A 26,619-nucleotide genomic window follows, 5' to 3' on the forward strand; every position below is an offset into this window, starting at 1 on the left:
AAGTTTTATTTTTCACTTTTTGGGGTTTTTTTTCAGTATCATGAGTTTTAAAACATTCTATTTTTATTACCTTGACTCCATTTCTTTTGATTTAATCTATTTCTTATAGTTCTTTGAAACAAGTACCTGAAGAAATACCTGGAGATAGGAGACAGATTGAATCCTTTCAAAAAACCAAAAATCTTTGACAGCCTGTGGTGGTTTGAAACTCCCAAGAATCTAATTTCTAAGTTCAAGCCCCCCTCCCACAGTTTAACCCTGTGAGAGGGTTTAGTGATGGTATGGACTTGATATCTTTTTCACCCCATGTGGAGAGTTTTCAGACAAAACACAACCATTCGTTATTGAGGGAAGGGGAAAATATTTAGAAAGGTTTATTTACATCTACATATATATTTACATTAAATTAAATTTCTCCTTTTCTTCAATAAAAGTCCAAGAAGAAAAGAGAAAAGTCTTTCTGTCACTTCTCAGGCCACAGTTCCTTCGTTTCAGTTTTCTTGTGGCACTGGTTAGTGTCCTCCATTTTTTCCAAGGCAGCAGATTTAAGTATGGCAGTCAGGATTTTGGTTCTTCCTGTGTGGAAATTCCAACCCTGAACCCAAGCCTTCAGGGGATTTCCTTGCAGATCTTCACTCCTCTTGGGTTAGAACACTGAAGGTAGCTTTCAGTTCAGTCTTACCAATGCTCTTTTGCTCTGTCCCAGCTCAACAGCTTGATAGAAACAGCAACAGCAGCAGCAGAGGGCACGACCACCTCCTCCGCATTCCGTCCTGGATCAGCTGTCAGGACAACTCTGGGTTTTCAGCTCCGTTCTCCCTCTCTCTAGCTGCTGCTGCATTTCGGGACTCCCTAGGGGTTTGGAAGTCCACCCCTCTTCAGGAAGTCTCTGGGTTTTGAGAAAGTATTACAGTCTTACCCCAAACCAACTCTGTTGAGTTTACCTCTGTTTTGTTGCCAGCTCTCCCTCCTACAGGAACATCTCTGTGTCTTTCAGCCGGCTTCACATTATCTCGCTGCTACTGGCTATCTTTTTGGCTTTTAGCCATCGCTGTCTCTGTTCAGGACTGCTCTGCTGCCGCTTGTCAATGTCTTCTGCTGCTGCTGACAGTAAGGAAACTCTTCCAGCTCTTGATTACGGGACCTGGTCCAGCTTTGACACTATACCGGGTCTCCCGTAGCCTCGGCTGGGGCCTGGGGGGCCTTGGTTCCCAGAGGGGCTCACTGGCCTCCTGCTTCTTCTTGGCTCAGATCATGGCTTCCTACCTCCTAAACTATCTTCACTACCTTCTCTTCCGTTTCTGTGGGTATGTAATTTCTGTAGGGCGCATGTGGACTTTTGATTGGTCCAGTACTATCAGTGGGGCAAACTATTACTACCTCAGAGAAAAGGTTTTTCAAACCACCACACAGCCAAAATAGTCCTCCATGATTGCAGTTGTAGATTTACATCTTAAATGGTTTTACTGAGAAATGCTGTGCAAACAGACAATGAAAAGGTGCTTCACTTCCTCGCTAAAGAAAAGGGAAAAAAAAGCTGCTATATTAAAAGTAAAACTTCAATAAAACCCCTTGAGAAAAATATTAAAAGTGGGATATGACTCTGGTTCTAATACAGCAATTTCTGAAAAAGTGAATTAGCTTCATAGGGTTACTCATTCTGTGAGTACACTACGGGGGATCATGTATTTTAAAAGGTAACAATATTTGTGACATTTTAACTCAGTATGGGAACAATTGCTTGTCTCTTATTTTATCTTTTATTTTGTCACAGAACAGTGTTGCTTGTGTTTTGGCATATTAATTATCTATAAAATATCACTTTATTTGCTGTTAGAGAGCATAAGTAATTTTGAGAAGGTAAAAGAGAGGAACTAGGACTTCCAGTGTGTTGTACTTTACTGACATAAGCAATATGTCTACTAAAGGGTAAAGGAGGAATTTGTGGTCCATGGATCCCAGATGATGGTCAGATATTTACTCACACTTTGTCTACTGCTGGAAAAATGAGCCAAAGAAACTGGACTGCCAAGGTAAACTATATTTATTGCATATAGCATTTTACCTGGTTTGCTCTTTTCGGAGCTTACTTGCTAGTAATTTAAAGCACTTCATGTATACGCTCCCCAACCATTTATTTATGTGTTATGTGTGTAAATGATGCATATAGCTGAGTAATATCCATTCCCAACTGACTTGACTTGAAAGCATCAGTTTTATGCCTTATGTAGTTGGTGGAAGCAATGGGGATGGGAGGAAAATGAGTCCATTTAAGGCCAACACTAACAATATACTGCACTACTGACTGGACGGTAATGCAGGTTCATATGATCATTATGGGGTTTCTGCCTGGCAGAAATAACAGAGAAGCAGACATGGCAGAATGCACAGGCCTAGTAGCCCTGCTTGGTGAAAAGAATACACGCCAGGAGGGCACTCAGATCTGCCTTTCTCATAAGAGCTGTCTCTTCTCCTCCATTTTGCCCACACAGTGAAGGACACCTGCCCTTCCTGATTCTGAAAAACATGCACAAATTCTTTTGAAGGTCATCACAACTGGGCAGTTCTTATTGTAAAGCCTAGTGTATGCAAGAGAAACTTTGATGCTTGCTGCTTTGTTCACTTGTTTGGCAGGTTGTTTTAGTTCATGTGGGTGTGACTTCTCTCATTGCACACATCCGAGTTGGGAAAATGCAAGCTGCTCTGGAAGCAAAAACCACAGTCCTTCCTGCAGTAGGTATGATATAAAAGGAAAATGTGAGGGAACTGCTTACTGACTGCAAATCTGAATGCTTTTATTATTCATGTATGGTAACCAAGAGCAAAAGTACCTCCTACCGCAACTTAGCATTGAAAATACACAAATGTCTTTCTGAAATTCTTCTTCACATAATACTGAACATCCAAAAAAGTGTTTGAGCTTCTAACTTGTATTAATCTAGAACAGCAGAAAGCCACTCTTGTCAAATAAGTAAGGTGATGATCAAATAGCATGATCAATGGCTTCAGGTACTACAAGGCTTGTCTGCAGTTCATGGGGATGTGAGAATATTCTTCTAAAAAATGTTCTGAGAATCTGAACACTCTTCATCTGAAGAGGAGCAGACAAGCCTTAAGCAAATTGGATTGGTAGAAATCCGTATTGGTTCTCTTTTTCACATAAAAATAAAATTACTCCCAAAGGCATCAGTCTTTCATTAACTTTAGTATAGCTGTATGAAGGGAAGAAGAAATAACTGTAGCAATTCTCTTAGCAATGTAAAATTTAAAAATTGGACTTTGTTAAATAAGTTAAACACACGACCTGAAGAAAAATATTGTTTAAGATAGGAATGTCATCACAGTACTTTTCAGCTACTCTTCTGGAAATCTGAGAATATATTTCCCAGTGTTATGGAAAAATAAAAAGGACTGAAGCAACTCCAGTGTGAATGGAAGTATTTAGCTATAGAATTTTCTATCCATTTCAAGGCAACAGTAGCTGAGTTTTCCAGGAAACTTACACTTTATCAGAAAAGAAATGTTAAAAATGCAGCTCCCCTCAGACAGAAAGTGACTTCTGTTATTATCCTGGCATTATACTGGAATTAATGGGGCTGAGACAGAATTATTACTGAGCAGTGGATTTTGTTTTGTTAAGGCTTTTTTTTTTTAAAAAAAGTACATATTGACATTATTACATTGAGCTCATCTCACAAGGCTGAAGTACAGCATGATATTAGTTTAGTCAGAGAGGTAAAACTGAAAGACCATTCAGGACATGGGAGAAGGAATTTTGTCCTTCAGGGCTTCTGTTTTACATCCCATCAGATGCTGTGGATGATTTATAAAAGATCTTGGAGTAAAAGAAATCCTTGTAAGATTTCTTTCTGCAGTTTCCAGTGTATTCTGCTGCTGAATAAGGGTCACTGGCTTCTGGGGATCACAAGGGCTGGATTAAGTACAAAAATAAAAAAGGAAATGCCTGCCTTGAAGAACTTTGTGTTTCAGAGAAAAACTCCATATGAACAATGAAAAACACAGTAGTAGTGATGAAGTGTTTTATACACAAAATATGTCAAAGCCTCTGATGTAATTAACATTTAATCTGATCAAAGAGATCCTGCATCACTTCAGAAATTCAGATTGCTCTTTCAGCTGCTGAGATGATATCTCTGAATTCTTCAAAAACTATTATTTCTGGCACTCTGAGGTTTCCTAGCTCAAGAACCATGTGTTTAGATCAGGATACTACCTCATAAATGGATAAAACTGCCTTAAAATATTCTGATACATGTTTCCTTTTTTAATCAGTCTGTGGAGATGGCTTTTGTGAGGAAGAGGAAGGCTGTTCTATCTGTCCAGCAGACTGTGGGGAATGCCCACTTTCTGCTGATGCCAGGATAGCAATTGCCTTACCAATATGTTTAGTCTGCACTGGCTTCATTTTGACAGTCATGGTAAGTATCCTTTCTCTCCTCTTCTATTTTTCTCTTGCTTCCATGATTTTATTGGATAGAGTGGAGCTCTCTCTTAGTAGAGGGATAGAACTTCTTCATCCAGAACCTCTGTGCTGTGAAAGAAAGGAGAAAGAAGGGAAAAAAAACTATTAAGGTTTCTTTGTAAGAGAAGTCTCATTGTGTTAGAATTTTCATTCTGTAGAGAGAAGACTACAGCGGGGTGGATATGTCATTGTAAAAGAGGAAGAGGTTTTTCAAAATGGGAAGTAGGGGATGCCAGAAAAGTAAGGGTACCTTTCACTCAGAATAAAACTCTGTTACAAAATTAACTGCTAAAAAGTCCTATGGAGGCCAGAACTATAAAACTATTAAAAAACAATTTAGGTAAATTCATTAGGGGACTAGATCCTTCAGGGGCCATTAAATCTCAGAGTCCAAATACAACTTGTAATGCAAAACATTCAACTTGAGATATTCTCAAAAGAAATCATGGGAAGAGAATCTTTTTTTTTTTCTGTTTTGGTTGGCTGGGTTTTTTTAATAGGTTCATTTTCTTAGTGTAGCTGAACCAGCTTGGTTCAGTTCAAAGGGATTAATTTTGCATAGTGGTTATCAATTATTATAACAGACTCATGAAGGAAAAGCAAAAAGGGAATGAGGAATGTATGAGTAATCGAGAAGCAGTTTTGTGTGTCTTTGAATAAAAAAGTCTATATAAATAGGAGACAGCATGGTATTATGGCTTATTACTTCACAGTGCTTCTGGGAAAGATGATCTATAACCTTTATGTGTCTGCGTCTTGGAAAAAAATACATTTATGATTTTCTTAACAAAGATTTAACAGGTGATTATGGCAGTTTTAGAGTCATTATAGTGATTATGTACCTGCAGATAATTTGTTTGGAGCTTGGCCCATAAATCCTGTAAAACAATAAGCTACTCTTTCCTCAAGAATTCCTTCTCTTTCTATCTTGTGCTGCAGTTGCAGTAGGCAACTACACTGAGAGGGAGTGAGCAGGAGAAGGCTGATGGTCCACAAATTGAGGTACTAAGGGATGCCTGAATCGCAATAAGATTTTTTTCTCTATTCTGTGCCTCACTCTGTGGCTTTGTGAGTTAGGAACAGAAGCAATGTTGAGAACTATTTGAGTATTTATAGTTCACAAAAAAGTTGTGACAATGACTTTATGGTAACTGTCCCGTGAAATCATACGATCTGACAGAAATGTGTAATTGGACAGATGAGAATTTCGAAAGGTTTTAAATAACAGGCATTTGCATTTTAGAAAGAGCAATCCAGTTTCTTGGCCTTGCATAGGCTTCTTTAAATGTCTGGTAGCAAAATTTAGCTATTATTTCTGCTATTTTTCTGCAGGTTTTGAGTTTGTATTTTTTCTTCTTGCATTTCTGTATACATATTCCTATATGTATAATGATATGGGAATGATGTAATGATAACTTCTTCAATAACAGCATCTTTTTTTAAAAAAAGTTTTATTGGTTTTATTGTAGCAAGCTAGGAAAGATTATTTTATCCAATTCGGTTACTCATAAAATGTAGAAAGAACCATCTGGAAACTAATGCCTTCTTTAATCACTCAAGTAGAAGAAAGGATTCGTTTGATATCAAGTTTGATATTCGTTTGATATCAAGTGTCTATAGCAAGCCTAATAGTCACTTCCTGGTAATAAGTCTTTGTACAGTCATACCTCTACAAGATAAAAGTAGGTTTCTTTCCTCAAAAATCTTTTGAAATAAATGGGATAAAATAATTTGATTTAATGGGCTCTATATTTGCCACGAATTTCTCCCAATTATGTTGATACAATTTTCACATCATGTTCCTTGTGTATGAACTTGTCACCTGTTTCAGAGAAAACATGCATCATTCCTAGTATAATTCCACTCTCTAGGAAATGCTATAATGATGGTAAAACGCTGCTTTGATTTGACATTTTAGCATTGACTGCAACCATTAAAACTGTATAATTTAAACTGGTGCTCATTTGAAATCATGTATTTATACTTTGTATATTAGTTTTTCACATCAGCTCTACAAAAAATCAGCTATTAGATCAATGCCTTCTTCACTGATGCTTCAAGTAGCCAGAGATTCCCTACCTAATACTCTTTATGCTAGAGTACTTGATATAATATGGCCTAATTTGTAGGCTGGGGGCTTGGAGTTGGGATGTATTGTGTTCTTGTCATACACTTACACAGCATAACACATGTCCATGACATGAGGGGATGTGAACCACTCGTTTGATGTCCAGGCTGAAATATAAATGCATAAACATTGATAATAATGGAGAGTTTATAGCCAATGCAAAATATGGCACGTAATTACTTTTAGAATATAGACTGTACAGTGTTTAATATATTTATTATGTGCTGTTTTCTTCTAAGCCTCTTATTAATACATTTGGTTCAAACGTTACTCATAAGATGTATGTTGAATGTTTAAATATCAGATTTGGTTTGGATACTTATACACTTTCATATTTTATAAGAATAATCTCTGGTTCAATTTCTTCAAAGGCATTGGGGCTATATTAGGAATGAATTTGATTTATTTTTGTAGTGGTTTCAATATCAGAAACAAAAGATGCTTTGGGATGAAAGTTGGATTATAGATTTCACCTGCATCAAACAAGGTTAGTAACTTGTCATTTTGATACTGTGATCAGTTTCTTTCATAATTTTGAGAAATAATCTCCATTATAAGTAGATTTTTACATTTCAAGGGTCTTACAAAAAGTGAACCAATCTGTGAAAGACATATCCAATGTTTCATCCCTGTTACCTCTGTGAGCTGGTCACTGATATGTTTCTTTCTTAAAGCTTCAGATGTCAAAGTTATTTTAAATAGTTTCCTTCCTTTTATTTACATTGATTTGTCAATTGAAAAAGACAAGCCTATGCCAAAATAAACAGACAACTTCTGAACTTGGACAAAATAAATTACAATTACTTCACTGAGTGTATCATTCTGTATAATTGGTCTCTAAGTTGCCCCTGAATTGCACGATATATTATGATATAACACGATCATAATTTCTCTCAGTGTATGCTATCTGTGACAGACTCGCTGCAAAAAGTAATTCATTGTGGCCAATGGGTTTTTTCCTATTTTATCTTCTGACTATAAGTTATGATTTAATGAGTTCTAATTAAATAAATTAAGAATAAATTCAGATCTTATTATATGCTTTACTGTGCTACTCTTAAAATAGGCGTAGATTATTTACTTTGCTGTTTCATGATTTAGCATTCAGAAGGAAAACAGTACCTAGATCTTCAGAAAGGGTAAATCTGAAGAAATCTGCTGAAGTTTGTAGGCCTGTACTGATGCACACTCTCTCACTGTTTGTGTCTGTGAGGAACTGCTAAGCAGATGTCTGCTTTATCTGTGTTATGTTATTGTGTTGCTAGTGTCAAGATGTTCTTGTGATAATATATAGTAGGGATGCTTTCAGCCTTAATTTTTGTATAGCTTTGATATGATATTCTTTTTGCTGTAATAAGAAATTTTGGCTTAGGAATTAATTTGATTACATAAATCAAAATGAATTTAAATCCAGATTTGTGAATACAGAAATGGAGGAAAGTGTCTTTCAATATAGCAAATGTAACAAGACCAAATTTTCAGCTAATAGTGAATCAGAAAATGTCATAAACATCACACATGAGGAGAAACATTAAAAAGAGACTCAGAGAAACTAGAAGCATGACCAAAAAATAACACATTAAAAATTAGTTTGAAAAATCAAAGAAGAAAGACAAGCTTTCTTGGAGAGAAACCTGCAAAGCAACAATATTGTTTAAGACCTAGGAGTGATAATTAACAACTTAATGGGGACTGATAACATTATGAGATTTAGTAACAGCCAGTATGTCTTCTCTGGATATAGCTGTTCAGAGCTACCCACTGTAGCCTGAAATGCACAGTTATCTAAATGGAAACAGATCATCAGTGTTCTACCCAGGGTATGTAGCCTGTAAAATGAAAAATTAGCCTTATTTTTTCAAGATAACTTCTCTTTTTGTTGCTTTGCACCACATATAGAGACATAGATGTACACTCTTATATACACACTCTTATTCTCAAAGCCATCTCAGGGATTTCTAATATATTTCTGGGTGGAATGCCGTAGAAAGACTTAAAATGTCAATGCAATTTTGACCTGCATATGGATAATACTGTGGTGTGGGAACATGGCAGTTCTAATCCAAGCTGAGATGCTGAACTTTCTCAGCAGCACTTTATTGGATATTTCTACCAGACTTGAGAGCTCTCAGCATTTCTGAGACTATTTGGCTAAATCTGGATTTTAATTGGACATGGTTACACAATATGTAATTATTGAATTTGTTTTGAAGTACCTTTGTCACCTTGAGCTGGTCAACAGAGATTAAAAAACATACATTGAGATCACTGTGTATTTTTTTCTGCATTGTTGCTCTTCTCTGACTTCAGTCTGGTGTCAGAATCACTTCCCACATTCCTGTACTTTACAGTCTTCTAGGAGCTCCAAATAGACTTGTTAAAGTATAGCACAGGGCTTGCTCTCCTTCCCTGGGTTCTGTCCTCAGCATCTATGTAGCAGCAAGGGCTAATCATGTCAGGGGTAGAGAAGTAAAAATTGCATCAGATCCTGAAGATTAGTGAGAAAGATCTCTGGCAATGAATCATCTTTGGAACTTTTTTACTTTTTATGTAGCAGTCACATCCCAGGCAATGGTTTTCTGTCTTAAGTGTTAACAAGAGCAGCTGAGATGTAAAGATTTGGAGAATTTCCTTTATTTGTTTGCCTCTGGAGTCTCTGCCTGTGGAATAATAGGCATCTTCAGGTGACTTTTCTCATCTCACATCCCGTTTAGATCATGTCATGCGGACAGTAACAGGAAGCATGATGAGTGCTCCCCCAGCACCCAGTGTCTCCAACGTCAGCTGTATCACTGCTCTGAGCTCCTGCACAGCAGCTGCCAACATGTCCAGGAAACAATACTTCACCCAGACTGGGAGATAGTAAGTCAATATATTACTAATTTACTTCAGTGCCTACTGTATTACAATTCCACCTTGAATTTCTGGTTCTTGCCACTTTACTGTTGAATAGGGAGTAAAAAAGCTTGAATTTTTCTTGTTAGGCCAAGTCCGGTAAGTTAAGATCATCATCTGACTTCCGTACCAAATATTGGCTGTGGAATATTTTATATGCCAGGCTTCTGGTTTGTCTTTCGTTTCTCCTTTTCTCTTAGGGACTACAGTCTGCTAAAGAATGGTCCTTGCTGTTCAGACATATTTGGAACCAAGGTTTTTGTGAAGCCCTTTTTCTAAAATGCAGGCAGAGCACAGCTAGGTTCTCTGCACTAAAGAGTGGCACCCTTTACAGCAGCATGTTAGAAATCTTGTCCTTAAACCAGCTAATGTGACTGAATGTTCAGAGCATTTCACCTCTGGATCAAATTATAAGGGTGCACATCTATGTAGACAGATGGTATAGGTATATCTTGCTATCCAGAAAGCAATTTTTCACATAAAAGTAGTATAAATAAGGGGTAGGAGGGGAACACGTGCAAAGATGGAAGCAATACCTACCATTGGAACATGTAGGGCAAGATCTGTGCTTTGCAGGATAAAGAAGCTTACTTAGGATCATTGGCTGGGGGAACAGCTGCTTTTTCAGCATAGATTGTGGAAAATCACAGCCACTTCACTGATGTAACACTGTGATGTAGCACTGATCTTTTATATTAGGCATTTTTGCTTCTTCTTTCTGAATGGTGACATTTTCATCATCATTGTCATTATCATTTTCCTCAGATGCCTCAAGGTTAAAAATATTCAGCAAGGGTGAAAAAGGTAAGAATGGGGCATTCAGTCTCATTGGCAAAGCACCTACAGCTGCTACACCACAGACCCCATATTCTGTATTTATATGGTGGGTATCACTTAAATTCCTGCAGGTGTCTCCATTGGATTCTTTTAACAGGGAAAATTGCTTTGTTGTCTATCAAACTCAGCTGCTTCATTGCTGAGAATGCTTAGCCCCATGAGGACAGAAGTATGTGAAATGTCAGTGAGGGATCTACAGAATGGTAGCCAGAAGTCATGGATAAGGAGGGATGTGGCTATATGTGTTTCTCTCTCTCTGACACTTCCTTTGCTGCTACTCCATCACTGATCTGCCTCAACTGACCTTAAAGCTCACAATCCGAATGTTGTTCACAGATCAAGATTGCTTGAATGCAATCACTAATTCTTCCTTTGTCAGTAGAAACAGGGTCCTGTCAGCTGTCATAGATTCAGATTTACAAGCACATATGGAAATGCTTAAATTCTCTGCCTCATCTCTAATTGTATGAAACTGTTCCACTCTGGAAAGTATATCTTGTCCATTTTTGTAGTATTGCTGGCTTAGGAATTTGGTCTAAAACTCTATGAATAGCATTTCATTCTGTTTCAGTGATGGTAGAACAGTGGCCATAAAGAAAATAATGAAGAAAGCATTCACATTGTCTAGATCCATACGTAAAGAAGTAAAGCAAGTGAGGTAAGAAGTGAAATCTGAATAGTGTTATTCCTTTTCTGACTGGTTCTTTTGGGTTTAAAATGTGACCATAAATTCACATTCCTCTTTCTTTCAAATTTTGGTTTAACACCAGATCAAAATCTCCTTATTCCCGTCTTACTTTTTTCTCTACATTGTAAGACAAGGCACTTTGCATCTACCGTATAAAAAGGAGGAGGCACATTCATGAAAATTGCCATTATGTCGTGATTTCTGTTGAATTTCACAGGGAACTTGACCATCCCAATCTCTGCAAATTCATTGGAGGTTGTATAGAAGTCCCAAATGTTGCCATTGTCACGGAGTACTGCCCCAAGGGAAGCCTGAGTGATGTGCTCTTCAATGAAGACATTCCTTTGAACTGGGGTTTCAGGTAGGAAACAAAGTTTTGAGAAGTTAAATGAGGCATACTGTGATATATGCTGTTTAGGGAAAGATGTTAAATTTTAGATGATGTTCTTGGAGAGAGAAGCCTGTACTGTGATATGGAGAGAATGAAGAAGCAAGCAAGCAAGCAAATTCAAATATTCAGTCCAACTTGTCTTCCATTTTTTTTGATAAATCATATGTTTAGTGCTGGTCATGCTAAGGCAAAGACTTTTCAACTCTTGCCTAGAGAGACCTGCAGAAACTGCTTTAAAACCTTTTTTCCCGTGAAACTTAATTTTGTTCCCAAATATCTTGAGCATCCCTATTTAACTAAAAATCACTGCACCTTTGTTTATGAAGACATATTGATTACCTGGTTAGCATATTTACAAATGCTTTATTATACCTACCAACAGAGAGAATGAGCTCATATTGTTGATGAAACTTCCACAAAGGCAATGACATTGTTTTTTGAAATTGATCTTCTTGTCACACCCTTTCTGCTTCTGCTTTATGTTTGCCTTCAGCAAAGAAAAAGATTTTGAGGAAAGAAAACTTCCAAACAAAGTGAGGAAGCTAATAAAATTGTTTCTCTTGTAAACATTTGAAAACGCTCCCAAGGATACAAAAGTACTGGCAATTTCTAGAAGAAACTCGGCTGTCTTAATAGAGGCTAAAGGCCTGCAGGCTCACATAAGTGAGTGGGAGTTAAGGGCTTTCAGCCACCCACCTTAAATATTTTGGAAAACTGAGCATGGGAACACAAATTGAAAGCTATAAGGTGTGTTTCTGTAAAATTCAGTAGGCTTTGGAGCCACTCTTGACTGAAAGTTTAGTGGAAATATCAGCTTACTGACTTTTATCTTTCAGGTTTTCTTTTGCTACTGATATTGCACAAGGAATGGCTTATCTTCACCACCACAAAATGTATCATGGACGGTTGAAGTCTAATAACTGTGTGATAGATGACCGGTGGGTTTGCAAAATTGCAGGTAAAAAGTAGATAAGAAAAAAATTTCAAAACTGTCTGCTAACCCACTAATGTGTATAGATTTCACACTCAACACTCTTTCCAAGTGCTTCATGCTGATGTTTCATGTGGAATTGCCAACTGTACCAGACTTCAGTAGAAGTGGCCTGTGCTAAAGCAAGTTTCATGTTATATTATCAAGTAAAGTGAATTAATATGTGTCACTGATGCATTCATCAGACTGCACAAAGGATGGAGTTTATCAGCATCAGTCTGAGGAGAAACTCTGCCTCATTCTCAGTTTTGATACAGTGAGAAAACCTGAGCCATGGACAAAGATGTGTAGTAATGTTGACTGATTGGTAAACACAATGCAGTTTCATGGAGAAAAATAGACTCATTCAGAGCTTTTCAGTCCTTTACACAAAACTGAATAGTATTCTCCCAGAGACAGAGCTACAGTTCCAGTCTGCTCCTGGAACAGGAAGGCAGCCTGTGGAAGCAGGAATGCCACTGAAGAGTCTAGTTTAGTTTGCAGCTGCCAAGGCAAATTAAGGCAATGATCATCTCTTCTACTTTCTCTCCAAAGTTTTTACACCCTCTAACCCATAGCCATCCTAAAAGAAGCAGCAACAGATTTGTTTTTTAATGGAATATCCTATGACTAAGGCTTCCACACAGGGACAGGCCTGCTTTTCCAAGTTGTTCAGTATTCTACTGCCTTCAGAACTGCCTGCTCTGCTTAAAGCCTGTTCTTGAGAAAAGCATAAAAAATAGACTTAGTTGGATTACATCAGCTACATCACCTTAGCACAGCTCATCTCAGTTAAATAGAATCCCTGTGAAATCATTCAGAAGTTATATAGTTCCACTGTAGCAATTTCAAATTTTCATGGCTTATCTGGATGTGATAATATCAAACCAACATCACAAATAATGAATGTGGGAGCTATTTGAAAAATTACCTCCAACATAAAGAACTAATCTCTAAGACCATCTTATTTAGAGGTCACTCCAGATAAAAGGAGACATCTGCATCCAACCTTCCCATACACAGCAGAGTGCTGTTTACGTAAGAAAGAAAAATGAAGTTGGTTGTTTTTTTTTTCCTTCTCACCGATTCTGAGTCATATGCTGAGCATCCCTTCTATATTAGGCTAGAAATATAGATGGAGAGATGTTTCACATCTATGCTGCCTTTGTTCTGATGCTAGTGGTGTGCAAGTAACACCCACCATCTGCTTTTCAGTCGTTAGTCTGTCTAACTAATAATTACTTTAGCAACCTGCCACCAGAGATAAGTATCAAGGCACAAGGTAGAACAAAAACCTGCATTTACAGGCTAACTCTTGCACTGAGGTGAGACTATTATCTGAATATAATTTGATAAAATCATAAAATAATTCTGATTGGAGGAGGTTACATAGTTCAACTTCCCTGCTGTTATGCAGTCCTACCTATATATTTGGTTTCCAGTCGCTATATTTGCAATTGTTTAGGGAGGCAAGACCACCAAAACCACACTATTTCTAGACTAACATGTGTATTTAAAATAGGGAAAACTAATTCCTTTAGACTAGTTATGTTACTGTCTACTATTGCATGCGTTTCAGATAAGTACCCACCGAATAGTTTGTTCCCTGTTTTCTTTCATGCTAGATTATGGTTTGCAGTCATACAGAAAAGAAGATTCTCCTGAGGGATCAAGCTCATGCCAGCAGCATTTGATAGAGATTTACACAGCTCCTGAAATACATTCACTTTCGGAGTTTGAACCCAATTCTATGACAGATGTCTACAGGTAGTTAAGTTTTCCTGATCTTGCACTTAGTAATCTCGAGTATGTTTAAATGACAATTAAGCTCAGTATAATTCTGTTGTCACTCCAAGTATATGTTTGATTGTAGTTTTTAGAAGATTGGTCCTGGAATAGAAAATAGCACAGATAACATAGGATCTTCTCTTTCAAGGTAGATAACCAAATACTGCATTCACTGAATATAAATGGAAAGTTTGCCAAATGAATTATAAGGAGTCACTCTAGACTGGTAGATAAAAAGGCATAAAGATGTGCTACTATCTATCCATCCATTTTTTCTGTTGCTGTTTCTTACGAGAAGGTGGATTATTTTCAATAATGTCAATACTTTAAAAGTTAGTAGAACCAATGTTCCAGGATGTCACAATAAACGTATGCATCCCATAATTTCATAATTAATGTCTATACATTATTTGCTGCATATACACAGTGACATTTTTGGTTTACAGAGGAAAAAGTAAAGGTCAGAAGAAGAATAGATGCACTAGTGAATAGCTTCATCCCTTTCCTTTTGAAAGCTTTTATAGAATAGCATTTTCCAATGGCTTATTTGGCAATCAAGTTTAGCCCTGCCAGTGGTGGATAGCTTCTATACAACCACTTTTCAGATAAGTGGGATTACAGTTGTAAACAAGTGTATGCATATTAAATGTGCTAGAACACTATTAATTTTAATCCATTCTGTCAGGTTACCTATGCAAGAATTTGAGATCACAGTAGTATTTATGTCTATAGGCTTAAATACAACCTGAGAATTTGCTTGAAAATGGTTCAGCTAAGGTAGTTTGAGATTGTGTTGGTATTTCTGGCTACCGTCATTCATCCTGGGTCAGTCTGTATTTTTTCAGTATGGAGTGGTGTTAGAAAGTACTGTGCTCCAACTAAACAATAATTTTAGGGTTGTCTCATACATTCCAGTTTATCATTGCCACAAAAATGTTTCCTAGTCTTTTCTGTTCTCGCTTTGCTCCTGTTTGGAAATGATATTGTTACTTGACTTTGCAGGCAACTTGGCCTCCTGAAAGCATTTCTTGCCAAGGATTCCCCTTAAAGTAGTCTTAAGATCTGCTTTACTCATGTCATACATGACTACAATGAACTTTTGACAGACTCAATGAATCTATCTTGCTGTCAATCTGTGTATTTGCAAAATCCAGATCTACTCTTGTGGTACTGCACTTGATCCTTTCTTGGTAGAAAAAAAATAAAATAGTAAGAGATAAAATCAGAAGAGGGAGAAGATCAACATGGAGACAGTGAAGATAAAGATGTACCCTGTATGATTAAAAAAAATCTTCTTATCTGGGCTATTCTTCAGAATTTGCCTTTTAACAAATTTTGTGTTTGATGATATGAGCAGGGGTTAAGCCTTCCTGATACATGTATGTGGGCTCACTGGCCAGGGAGCGGTGACCCAGTCTTGAAATCCCCAGTTTTTATCCGTGCAAAAATTCCATTAATATTTCTGAAGATGAGGCCCAAATAAAAAATTAGTAGAAACTGCAGGAGTGGGACTTGTAATTTACTATGCTCTTACAGATGAATCACTTGCTCTTGAACTTCTCTGGGGAAAGTGTTGGTCAGATGGGAAGGCTAAAATGGAAATGAGAACAGGAGCACGAAAGCAACTCCTGATTCGGGCTGAAGAGGCTGTTACCACTCACAGTTTCTCCAAGATCAGCTCCCCCTGATTTCATTATGTGAATCTTAATGTCCACTATGTTAGGACTTTATTGAACAGTGCTGATAAAGATGAATTGAATCAATACTTCTTTATCAGAGTTACCATCATCTAATTATTCTCCTCTAAAATCTGTTTTAGCTCTGTTGTCTCACCAGGTTTGATATTGCTTTCTACTACCAAATCAGCCCAAAATTCATAGAAAAATCTCATCAGATTAATTTCTACAGTATTCAGCATAGTTTATATTTATTATTTTACTTGCCAGTGGTGGTCCACAAGTGGACTGAAAGACAGATATACATATCTCATTATACAACCAGAATGTCTTACAGAACAGAGCAACCATTAGCAACACGACAGACTGCAAACCAATATTCTCCATAAATGTTACCAAGCAGAGCTGCATGCAGGGGGTTAATTATTACACTGTTTCAATATATAAAGAGACGAGCATCTTTGTCAGGCCTGTTGGCTGGAGGAGGTGCTTGCTTCTGAGACATCACTGCTCTAAAAGGTCTCTAGTGGGTTCAGTGGGGAGGTTTAACACCCAGTTGTTAGTGTCTTTTTCCATTCTTCTTCCTTGATGAATATGTTTGACCTTGGTTCAACTGAGGAAGATGATGATGAGGAAAATATAATTCAGAAGGAACAAGCAGACATGTCTACTATAAAATATCTATTCTGGACGCACTGTGTAATCCTTGACTTTATGGAGATTTTTTAGACAGTGATCTGTGCTGAAAAGAAGCCAATCCTCCAACTGATGGTCACGATGAACCTACTCCTGCCCCTTGATTGGAGCACAAATCAGTCCTCTGTGTTTAACTGGATTATGTACACATCTCTGCACATATCACCTCTGGATTCCATTAATTCTTCCAGAGAAAATTGCTTTGCTATCTGTCAAATTCAAACTCTTTATCTCTGGGCTTGATAACTGTGAGAGGATAATGCTATGAAACGTTTGGTAACAGATTTCTGAAAACCCAGAGCAGTACACACAGCAGCACTTTAGCCATCCTTCCTTTTGAGATACTGGGCTTTCAGTCATACAACAGGGAAGAATAAGAAATCACGGAAAGAAGAAATCACTGACTCCATTGACTGTTATTTCATTAAGATTTTGCTTTGTTTTTATTCTGCAGTTATGCCATTATTTTACTAGAAATTGCCACAAGAAGTGACCCTATGCCAGTAAGTAAAGATGAACTACCCGTGAAATTTGCATGACTGCTTTGATTCTGTTTCTACTGAAGACATAAACCAAAATTTGAGTAACTGCACCTTTGAGTTACTTTTTGAGTACACATTTTCCTTGTGATTTTCTCGGTGTTAGTTCAGTTCCCATGGAACACTGCAATCAGAGCTTCCTCATACACCTACCTCTCTTCCCTTTCAGACCTTTGAAGAAGAGCAGATGCTAAAAATAATGTGGCTCCAAACCTGACTTTTGATTAGTTCTGTGAGGCTTAATGGTGGCAGGGAGGGGTGCAGAGGGAACATATGTCCTAATATCTTCTTTTTTATTCTATTCTTCCTTTTCCTGCCATGCAAGAGCCCTTTTAGTGGAATCTTGAGTGCTAGAAAGGCAAATGAGCTTCTCTCCATAAGGAAAATCTCTATTTTGCATGTGTCTTGTGATCAGTGCTAAATGGCAAATACACAAAAAAATGCACCTTATAATTGAAACCAGATGGTCTGGATATGTAACCATGTTGTCTCTGAAATAATTTGCTTAACAAGAATTTTAACAATGAAGTCTTGAAACTACCATTCTTCCAATCATGATAGTTTGTGATAGAGCAATGTAGGCCTTATGATTTTTAAATGTTTCCCAATATCTTGCCAGGTATTCAATTGTTTATCTCATATAAACATTGAGATTAAAGCCTTTCAGCCATGAAAAAGCTTTTAGAAAAAGTGACACAGTTTAGACTAGTTATATGCTTTTTTATCCTTTTTATTTTCTTTCTTGCACCCTTATGTAAAGAAGCAGAGCAGGAAGTGATAAGGGAAGATGTTATATAAGTAATGATGGTAATACTAATATAATTTCAATGGCTGGCATGAAAACCACGCCACTAATTTCAACATTGTTTAATCCCCTTTACTCTAGAAAGATAGTATGCATTCAGCTGAATATTTTTGGTGCCCACCTTTGTCAGAATTAATTTCAGGAAAGGCTGAGAATTCTTGCCCATGTCCCACAGATTACATAGAGGTAAGTAAGATATAATATTGTGTACAAAGATTCTTTACTGAAGTGAATTTATGACATGTCCCAGAATTTTTATGGCAGTATGTAAATTAACCAGAAATCAAGAAGTACTCCTCAAATAAGGAACAATGGAATTATTTAATATCCTTAATTAAAAAAAGTCATTGTGATAATGAAACATTCAGTTGTTCTCTCCAGTTGAGGGTGTAATAATATGCAATCATTGATTTTTGTGCATTTTCATTTTATTATAAAGTGTTGAATTCCATACATATTTCATGTCAGTAATATCCATTTAGCTTCCTGGCAGAGGGCTTTCAAATAATGAAGTTTCTGTCTCAGGCAAAGTATCGGTTTGGTTTGATTCTCATGCAACAGATCTGTGTGTTCGGTAGCCTCAAACTGCCTGATAAAGTACAGCTTCCCCCCGCCTGCATTTCCTTAAATTAGAACAAGATTATGGTGTCCTTATTTCAGTTTAAGTGCAGTATAACTGACTTTGATGGTTTGTAGCAATCTAAATGTAACAAACTTCTCATTAGCAGAACTGGATTTTAGCCGGGAGTTAACATTATTAAAAGAGTAGTTGAGTTTTTAATCTTTTGTGAGTTTTGTGTACAGAGAAGTCCTCTGAAAATCGTATGAGTTCACCAGCATAACACTATCTTAAAACATAAGACAAGAGCTTAAGTAGTGTTCAGCAGAAGAAATGTGTGTATCTAATTCATGATTTCCCACAGCAGCAATTTTATGAACTAACATCCTTTGTTCAGCAAAAACCTGTAGAATTCCACAGACCTCAGTATATCTCTGACACTTTTCACCAGCTGCAGATGACCGGTTTGTACAAAAAAATAATAGTATTAATTTAAAAACTGCCTATGCTTGGAATGATAAAAGGCTGTTTGCTTTTGTCACTCTTTTTTTCTTCTGCAGTTAATCAGAAGGTGCAGAAAAAATAATCCATCCCAAAGGCCTACATTTGAACAAATCAAGAAAATGTTGTACAAGATGAATCCTAATAAAGTTAGCCCTGTTGACATGATGATGACTCTGGTAAATTTAGTTTTTTTATTCCAATCCAAGTTAGTCTGCTCACTTGCAATCGCTTTCACCTGTATCCTTCAGGTTTGTTTTTTGATCTCATACCCCTTGTTTGGTGAGAAAACCCAGTTATTTGTTCGTCTCTGGTTGGCTAATTGTAGCTGCAGTTCTGCTTGAGACACAGCTTTCCTTCTCATTCAATTTCTGTCCTTTTTCTTAACTTTCTCAACTTCTTTGGGGCTGAACACTTTCTTCAGTCAAATGTTGTTTGGTGTTTAATGTGCTTACAGGATACTATATTCCCCTTTTCCCATGACTCAGTGGTCTTACAGCACCAGGGATATGGAATCCTGGTATGCCACAAAGAGCATGTTTACAGATGCATTTTGAGCAGAGTATCTCAAGGCCATGAGCAGAGAAAGGAGATTCCTGCTCCCACAGCCTATTACCCCACACAGAGGAAGGATATAAGAAAGCAAAATGTAGACTAGCACAGCAGGATAGTTTACAAAACAACATAGTGAGCTTTTGATGAAAGTCTGAGACTTAGATACCTTTTGTTTTGGTGAGATTTTAATCCATCTCTGCAGCTTGGTCTGTGCATTGGATTAGACCCCTAAAGTTTACAATAACTTTGAAAAATCTCAAATCAGCTTCTGCTGTCAAGCAGCAATCTCAGATCTAGATTCATAAATTTACCTAAGGGGAAACTTAGATCTTTGGATTTTGTAGAAAAATTTTAGGTGTCTTAGACCTGCACCTTTTCTTATCTCAGAGTGTTTTCCAAGCAGAATCATTCAAATGCTTAAATCATATCCAACTATGAATCTGTTTCAGCAAAAAGATTATTTTATGCAATTCTCTATGTTATTTAGATGGAGAAATATAACAAACATCTGGAGGTACTGGTTTCTGAGAGAACCCAGGATTTAATGCATGAAAAACAGAAGACTGATCGTCTATTGTATAGTAAGTTATAAATACTGGATATTCTTCTCAATAATAATTTTATTTCAGCTGTCTAATTACAAACAGAAACCCTTTGATAAGTTATTATTTAGTAGCAAGGAATGAATATAATTGTTACTTTCAAAGTTGGAAAGATATTTACCTACTTTCTATACTTCCCCCCTAGAAACCAGTACACTCCTCTGAGAGGTATGACCCCAGAATCCATAGTGCTCTGACTTTGGATTTACATGGCAGTCCTGCTTAGTTTTAAATGTTGGGGAATTGCAGTTGGTTACTTTTGATTGTAGTGTATCCTCTGGCATTATGCAAGAAAAGAGGCATAGAGGAACAGGAATACACATATGAGAGAGAAAAAAAAGTGTGAAGGTGCAAGACAGGAGAAATAAAGACAATTAAAAAAACAAAACAGAGAAGTGATAGTAAACAAACCTAAAACAGGTAGAAAGCACTAGCAAAGAGTTGGCATGGAAGGAATTAGTAAAATCCCAAGTCATACTAATAAAATCTATCCTTATACTTCCTTGGAATGTATAGATTTGGGGGTTTTCTTGGAACTAAAAGTTATGGGCCATCAGAAATATCTGGACATGTTATCAGTGAGATTACTGTGAATTCTCACATTACAGCAGAGCAGATTTTGATGCCAAACTGTTTTTCAATCTTTGTAATATTTCATGTTTCTAATCATTGCTTTTCACCTTTAAACAAGCATGTTATGTTTAATGTGTGATTTTACCATGTCAAAAAAGTAACAATGCACTACTTTCTACCACAGGTATGTTGCCGAAACAAGTAGCAGATGATCTCAGGCAGGGAAAACCTGCACAAGCCCAAAGTTACTCAAGTGCCACCATCTTTTTCAGGTAAACAAAAATGAAAGATAAGACTAGAAATGACTCCTACTGAAGAAACTTCTAGGCTTCTAGTGGAGGTGAAGCTCCTAACCAAGTACAGAATATCTATCTATGCTGCCATCTATTGTACCAGCTGTCTCTCCAAAAGAGTGTTCTCCAAAATTCTCACACCATATCAATTTTTAGTTATAAATACTTAAATAAGCAATGAGATTACTGTGGAGCTCTAATGTACAGCAGAACATTTGCTTTACATGTGTTACTCATGCATGAATGTATATTTGATAATATAGGCCTAAGTAAAGACTCCAGCATTTAGCTGTGTGAAGAAAACTTTTCTGTCCTTGCAGTCCACATGGATTTACAGTTTTAAATTTTTATATGTGCATGAAGCAACATATAAACAGCATGTCTTCACTTGTCACAAATGAACAGATATTAAATTTCCTTTTTTCATTTTTACATAACCTAAAATTGAAGACTACTTAATCTGTTGCAGATTAAAGTCTATCTGTAAAAGTGGTTTACTGCATCGGTAAGCAAAAAGACTTAGGTCAGTCTGTCCTTTTTGAATGGAAGGAGTCTGCTGCCAATTTAAATAAATTAAGAAAAAACTATTCCATAAAGTTCCTTAGCAAAGGAAATACCGAAAAAGAGAAGATTGACACAATTCCAATGAGAAATTATTACTGTGTGTTTAGGTTTACCAATCTGCAATGTTTAAGATGGTGGATGAGTGTGTTCTTTCTGTTGTGTTTTAACAGTGACATTGTTGGCTTCACTCAGCTGTCCAGCAGCAGCACACCGTACCAAGTGGTAGATCTCTTGAACAAGCTTTATACTACTTTTGATGAAATCATAGATAACTATGATGTCTATAAGGTGGAGACAATAGGAGATGCCTGTAAGTTCCTTGAGCTACGGACAGTGGTGGGGCTTATGGGGCATCCAGGCACAGACTAATCTGATGACAAGGAAGAACAGATGAAGGAGATTTGGAAAGCTTGTTACCAGTGAGAAGACCACATAAAGCAATAAGGAGATAAGTCCTACCTACCAGAGCCCCTGAAAACTTAAGGAACATTTTCCTGCATAACTTAGATAATTTGTACAACTGATGAGTGTTGTGGACAGGAAAAATGAAATGAGTTAAATACCACTGTTAAATTTAAGTTAAATTTAGTTCCTATGACCTGACTTTAAACCTTAGCTACAGATTAATCAAACTGGCAACTTCTATATCACAGGAACACAACTGAAAAATTTACCTTCTATATGGGATCCTAGATGTCATTCCATAAACTTTATTATCTCTGTCTTTTTTTTTTGCAAAGACCATGAAAATCTTCTCTCTCTAATACTCTTTAGGGGCTTGACTGTCTCTTCTCTTTGGGTTTTTAGGAAAATGGTTTTATATTTGCTACCCTGGGAATCTGCTGGAGACTGATTACCATTAAAACCCAGTTCCATCAAAACCCTAAGGGAATCTAACAGAACTTTTGGGTGAGACAGAAAGGAAGTCCTGTAAGAGATTTGGAAAAAAAAATCCCCACTCTTTTTTTTTCTGGGCCATAGTTCAGCATGTTCTCAAGCATAAAATGCCTGAACAAATGCACCTGAGAGATCCCGAAGAGACCTGTTTCTTGTCCTACAAAGTCATAGAATCAAAGAATCATAGAATCATAAAATATCATGAGTTGGAAGGAACTCACAAGGATCATTGAGGCAACTCCTGATGCTGCACAGGACAGCCCCAAGAATCATACCATGTGCCTGAGAGTGCTGTCAAAACCCTTCCTGAACTCTGTTGGGCTTGCTGCTGTGACCACTTCCATGGGGAACCAGTAACCAACCACCCTCTCTCTGGATGATGAACTTTTTCCGAATATCCAGCCTAAACCTTCCCTGACACAACTTCAGGCCATTCGCTCAGGTCTTGTCACTGGTCACCACAGAGAAGAGATCAGTGCCTGCCTCTCTTCTTCCCCTCATGAGGAAGTTGTAACTGCAATGAGGTCTCCCCTCAGCCTCCTCCTCTCCAGGCTGAACAGACCAAGTGCCCTCAGCCTCTCCTCATACGGCTTCCCCTCAAGGCCCTTCACATCTCTGTTGCCCTCCTTTGGGCATTAATAGCTTAATGACTTTCTTATATTGTGGCACTCAAAACTGCACACAATATCCAAGGTGAGGCTGTACCAGTGCAGAGCAGAGCGGGACAATCCCCTCCCTTTGACTGGCTGGCGATGCTTTGCCTGATGCCCCCCAGGACATGGTTGGCCCTCCTGGCTGCCAGGGCACTGCTGACTCATGTTTGTAACATAAGTTACAGAGGTATAGCCAGAAATGCCAAGACAGTGGAAAGAATTCAAAAGTTTACTTAGAAGGCCAGAATATGAGACACTTACAAATATCTCACAGTGCTTATTGCAGCACTGGCCCCAGGAAGAAAAAGGCAAACCAGTCCTGTTCACTCCTGGGCTTTATCATCACTGGCACCTTTGACTCTCCCCGGGCCACAAGGGCCCTGTAGCACTCCTGTAAATGTTATCTCTCTCCTCTCATATCTCAGAGAGAGAGGCTGAGAACTTCTCTTCCTATGAAGAGAGGGGGAGAAAGTGTTGAAACTGCCTTTGAGAAAGAGTTACCTTTTAGGCAGAAAGCCTTCCTAAGCAAAACCTCTGTCTCCTCATAACAAAATCTTCCAGAAAAAAAAGGGTATTCCACCCTCACATGTTCATTTGTCATCAACACCCAGACTTGCTTCCAGAGGGCTGCTCTCCACCATCTCATTCCCCAGTCTGTAGGAACACCCAAACTTTCCCCACCCCAGCAGCAAAATCAGGCACTTGCTCTTGTTAAATATCATACGGCTGGTAATTGCTCAGCCCTGTGATTTGCCAACGTCTCTCTGCAGGGCCTCTCCGCCTTCGAGGCAATTTAGTATCATTGGCAAACTTACTTAATATCCCTTTGAGTCCTACCTGCAGGCCAAAGATGCTGAAGAGCACAGGGCCTAAGACGGAGCCCTGCAAAACCCCACTAGCAACAGGTCTCCAGTGTGATGTCACCCCATTCACTATTATCCTCTGTGCTCGATCCATGAGCCAATTCCTCACTCACCACATGATGTGTTTACCCAGCTGTGTGCTGGACATTTTATCCAGAAGGATCCTGTGAGAGGCAGTATTGAAAGATTTACTGAAATCCAAAAAGATTACATCAACTGGCTTCCCTTACTCAACTAGATCAGTTATCATAAAAGGAAATTAATTTTGATAAGCAAGACTTTTCTCTCGTGAAGCCATGCTGACTGTAACTGATGACTGTGTTGTCTTTCAGGTATTTTTCAGTAACTCCCAGAATAATCTTCTCCATAATGTTATCAGGCATTGAAGTGAGACTGATGGGCCTGTGGTTTTCAGGGTCATCCTTCTTCTCCTTCTTGAAAATTTTGACATTTGACAGCTTCCAGTAAGCTGGGACATCTCTAGATTTCCAAGATCATTGAAAAAGCATTGAGAGAGGTTTCACAATGACTTCAGCCAGCTCTTTGAGTACTACTGGATGAATCCCATCAGGCCCCATAGATGTACAGGGATCCAGCTGGAGCAGCAAATCCCGTATAAGTTCAGGTTTTAGTGGGAGTTTATCATTCTCACAGTCATGGTCCTCCAGCTCAGCACTCTGGGACCCTCAGAGCTCATCATCGGTGTTCAAAGCATAGTGCAGGAAGCATAGGCCATTGCCTCTTTTTATAATAGCTCCCCAAAAACAACAGGTACTGAACAGCCATGTTCCCACTACCTGTTCCATTTCAAGCATTCTCAATGAAGGGAAAAGGAAAGGGTTGGAGGGGATAAATCCTGTGTAAAAGTGAGAAGGAAATACAACGTTTTTCAGAGCTAGGGTAATTACACGCAAGGGCAAGTTGCCCTTGCCTTTGTTTGTTTCTGGCTTTCTCTGCTTAGGAGGCACAACTGTGCCCTAGGATATGACAGAATTGGGCTTCTTTTTGTTTGTTTGTTTGTTCTTTTTGTCTAATTTGGGCAACACACTTTGGTAAATCTGTGTAATGCCAAACATTAACACAGTTGCATTGTTGTGTTAAGATATGGTGGTTTCAGGAGTACCCAAAGAGAATGGGATCCTTCATGCCGGTGAGATTGCAAGCATGGCTTTAGACCTCCTGGATGTCTGCAAGACTTTTAAGATCCCACACAAGCCCAACACCCTTCTAAAAATAAGAGCAGGAATACATTCAGGTATGTTGAGAGGGCTGCAAAGGTGTCTTCCTCTGACTCAACAAATACTTCTGTAGTGGCCATTTTATCTCCATTAGGAATTTCTTCATAACTTCATTTAGAAGCTAATTTCTTGATATGAGAGGGAATACATCATAGAGGTCATCTCAACAGAATAAATTATTGGATACGTGGAATATTTGTAACTCAGTGCAGAATACAACTTTGGAAATATTCCATGGTCCCAGTGCCTTTGCTGATCCAAGTGAGAACTGCCCTTCTGTGTCTGTTGCTTGTCCTTTTCAGATGTTCTCTTCTTGAAACTGTGAGTTGTTTCTTGACTCATTGGTCTAGCCTTTGATCTCAGACTCCCAGCTCCCTGATCTAATCTTTTGTGTGATTGCAACTGCTTCTTGTTAGATAGTCAGAGTTGGACCTATCCTGTGCAGCCCAGCACCTGCCAATTAAATGATCTCACCAAGAGATTATATCTTCTATTTTTTAAATCAGTTTGGGCTGACATGAAGGAACCAAAATTCTCATTTTCTGTCTTCAGCAGGAGCAGGTTGCTTCCTGTTCCTACCTTTCCATGTGATAATGAGTGTTACGTGTGCAACTCCTATTGACAGCATTCCTATCCCATTGCCCCTGAAAATATGTTGAAATGGGGTTCTGCAGATGTCTTAATTCATGCACAACTCTCCATCACATCACCACTTCCCCCACTGTCCTCCTTTGAGGCCTTTTTGCAATTCCCTCCATGGTTCTGGAATCTATGTGTAAGATAGACGTGTAACCCATGTAAAGACGATACCGACACTCAGTCTTTAACTGGTTAATGAATGAGATATAAATTAGTGTAGTAAGCAGCCATATGCTGATTATGTGATTTATAAACAAAAAATGCTTTATTTTATTTTTCTTAACAGGACCAGTTGTAGCTGGAGTTGTTGGAACCAAAATGCCACGGTACTGTTTGTTTGGAGACACAGTGAACACAGCTTCCAGAATGGAATCTACCAGTGAAGGTAATAAGGAACAAGCTGCAGGTGGGGTTTTGATCATCCTTGCATGAGTTCTGAAAAAATGCTGTGCTGAGTTTTGAGCCCTGACCTATTCAAACAACTGCAAATCCTGTAAGAAGGTTCTTGATTTCTGGTTCCAATCTGCCTATGAGCAAATTATGACAGTGATATTCTCTACAACCATTTTTGTAACCAGATCCCCTTATTCCCCAAGTCTTAGAAAGGGATTTTTGTCGCTGTGAAGTTCTCTATGGTAAAAAAAAGTAAGAATACGATAAAATGAGAGGCTCGATGTTCCTATTTGTACCTGGCACCCTGCTGAATTTATAGCAAAAATACTTTCATAACTCCTCTCTTTTGCTGATAAGTTTCTCTAATGGAGAACACAAGCGGTGGTAGGACAC

The 26,619-nt window shown here is 38.0% G+C and overlaps 1 protein-coding gene across 1 annotated transcript in view; it reads left to right on the forward strand.

Annotated features, from left to right (window-relative positions):
• Positions 1-1,329: 1,329 nt before the first annotated feature.
• LOC108498076 (atrial natriuretic peptide receptor 2-like) overlaps positions 1,330-26,619 on the forward strand; it is a 28,026-nt gene continuing 2,736 nt past the window's right edge. The window contains exons 1-18 of the mRNA XM_017816356.1: positions 1,330-1,392; positions 1,929-2,033; positions 2,635-2,737; positions 4,294-4,439; positions 7,026-7,098; positions 9,326-9,473; positions 10,915-11,001; positions 11,249-11,392; positions 12,259-12,380; positions 14,018-14,159; positions 17,007-17,055; positions 17,978-18,082; positions 19,016-19,135; positions 19,999-20,092; positions 20,871-20,958; positions 21,714-21,853; positions 25,059-25,211; positions 26,120-26,218. Of these exons, the coding sequence (XP_017671845.1) occupies positions 1,330-1,392; positions 1,929-2,033; positions 2,635-2,737; positions 4,294-4,439; positions 7,026-7,098; positions 9,326-9,473; positions 10,915-11,001; positions 11,249-11,392; positions 12,259-12,380; positions 14,018-14,159; positions 17,007-17,055; positions 17,978-18,082; positions 19,016-19,135; positions 19,999-20,092; positions 20,871-20,958; positions 21,714-21,853; positions 25,059-25,211; positions 26,120-26,218 (1,981 nt within the window). The remainder of the gene's footprint in view (positions 1,393-1,928; positions 2,034-2,634; positions 2,738-4,293; positions 4,440-7,025; positions 7,099-9,325; positions 9,474-10,914; positions 11,002-11,248; positions 11,393-12,258; positions 12,381-14,017; positions 14,160-17,006; positions 17,056-17,977; positions 18,083-19,015; positions 19,136-19,998; positions 20,093-20,870; positions 20,959-21,713; positions 21,854-25,058; positions 25,212-26,119; positions 26,219-26,619) is intronic.

The sequence above is a fragment of the Lepidothrix coronata genome, unplaced genomic scaffold, assembly GCF_001604755.1.
Source record: "Lepidothrix coronata isolate B3197 unplaced genomic scaffold, Lepidothrix_coronata-1.0 Scaffold55, whole genome shotgun sequence".
NCBI classification, from domain to species: Eukaryota; Metazoa; Chordata; class Aves; order Passeriformes; family Pipridae; genus Lepidothrix; species Lepidothrix coronata.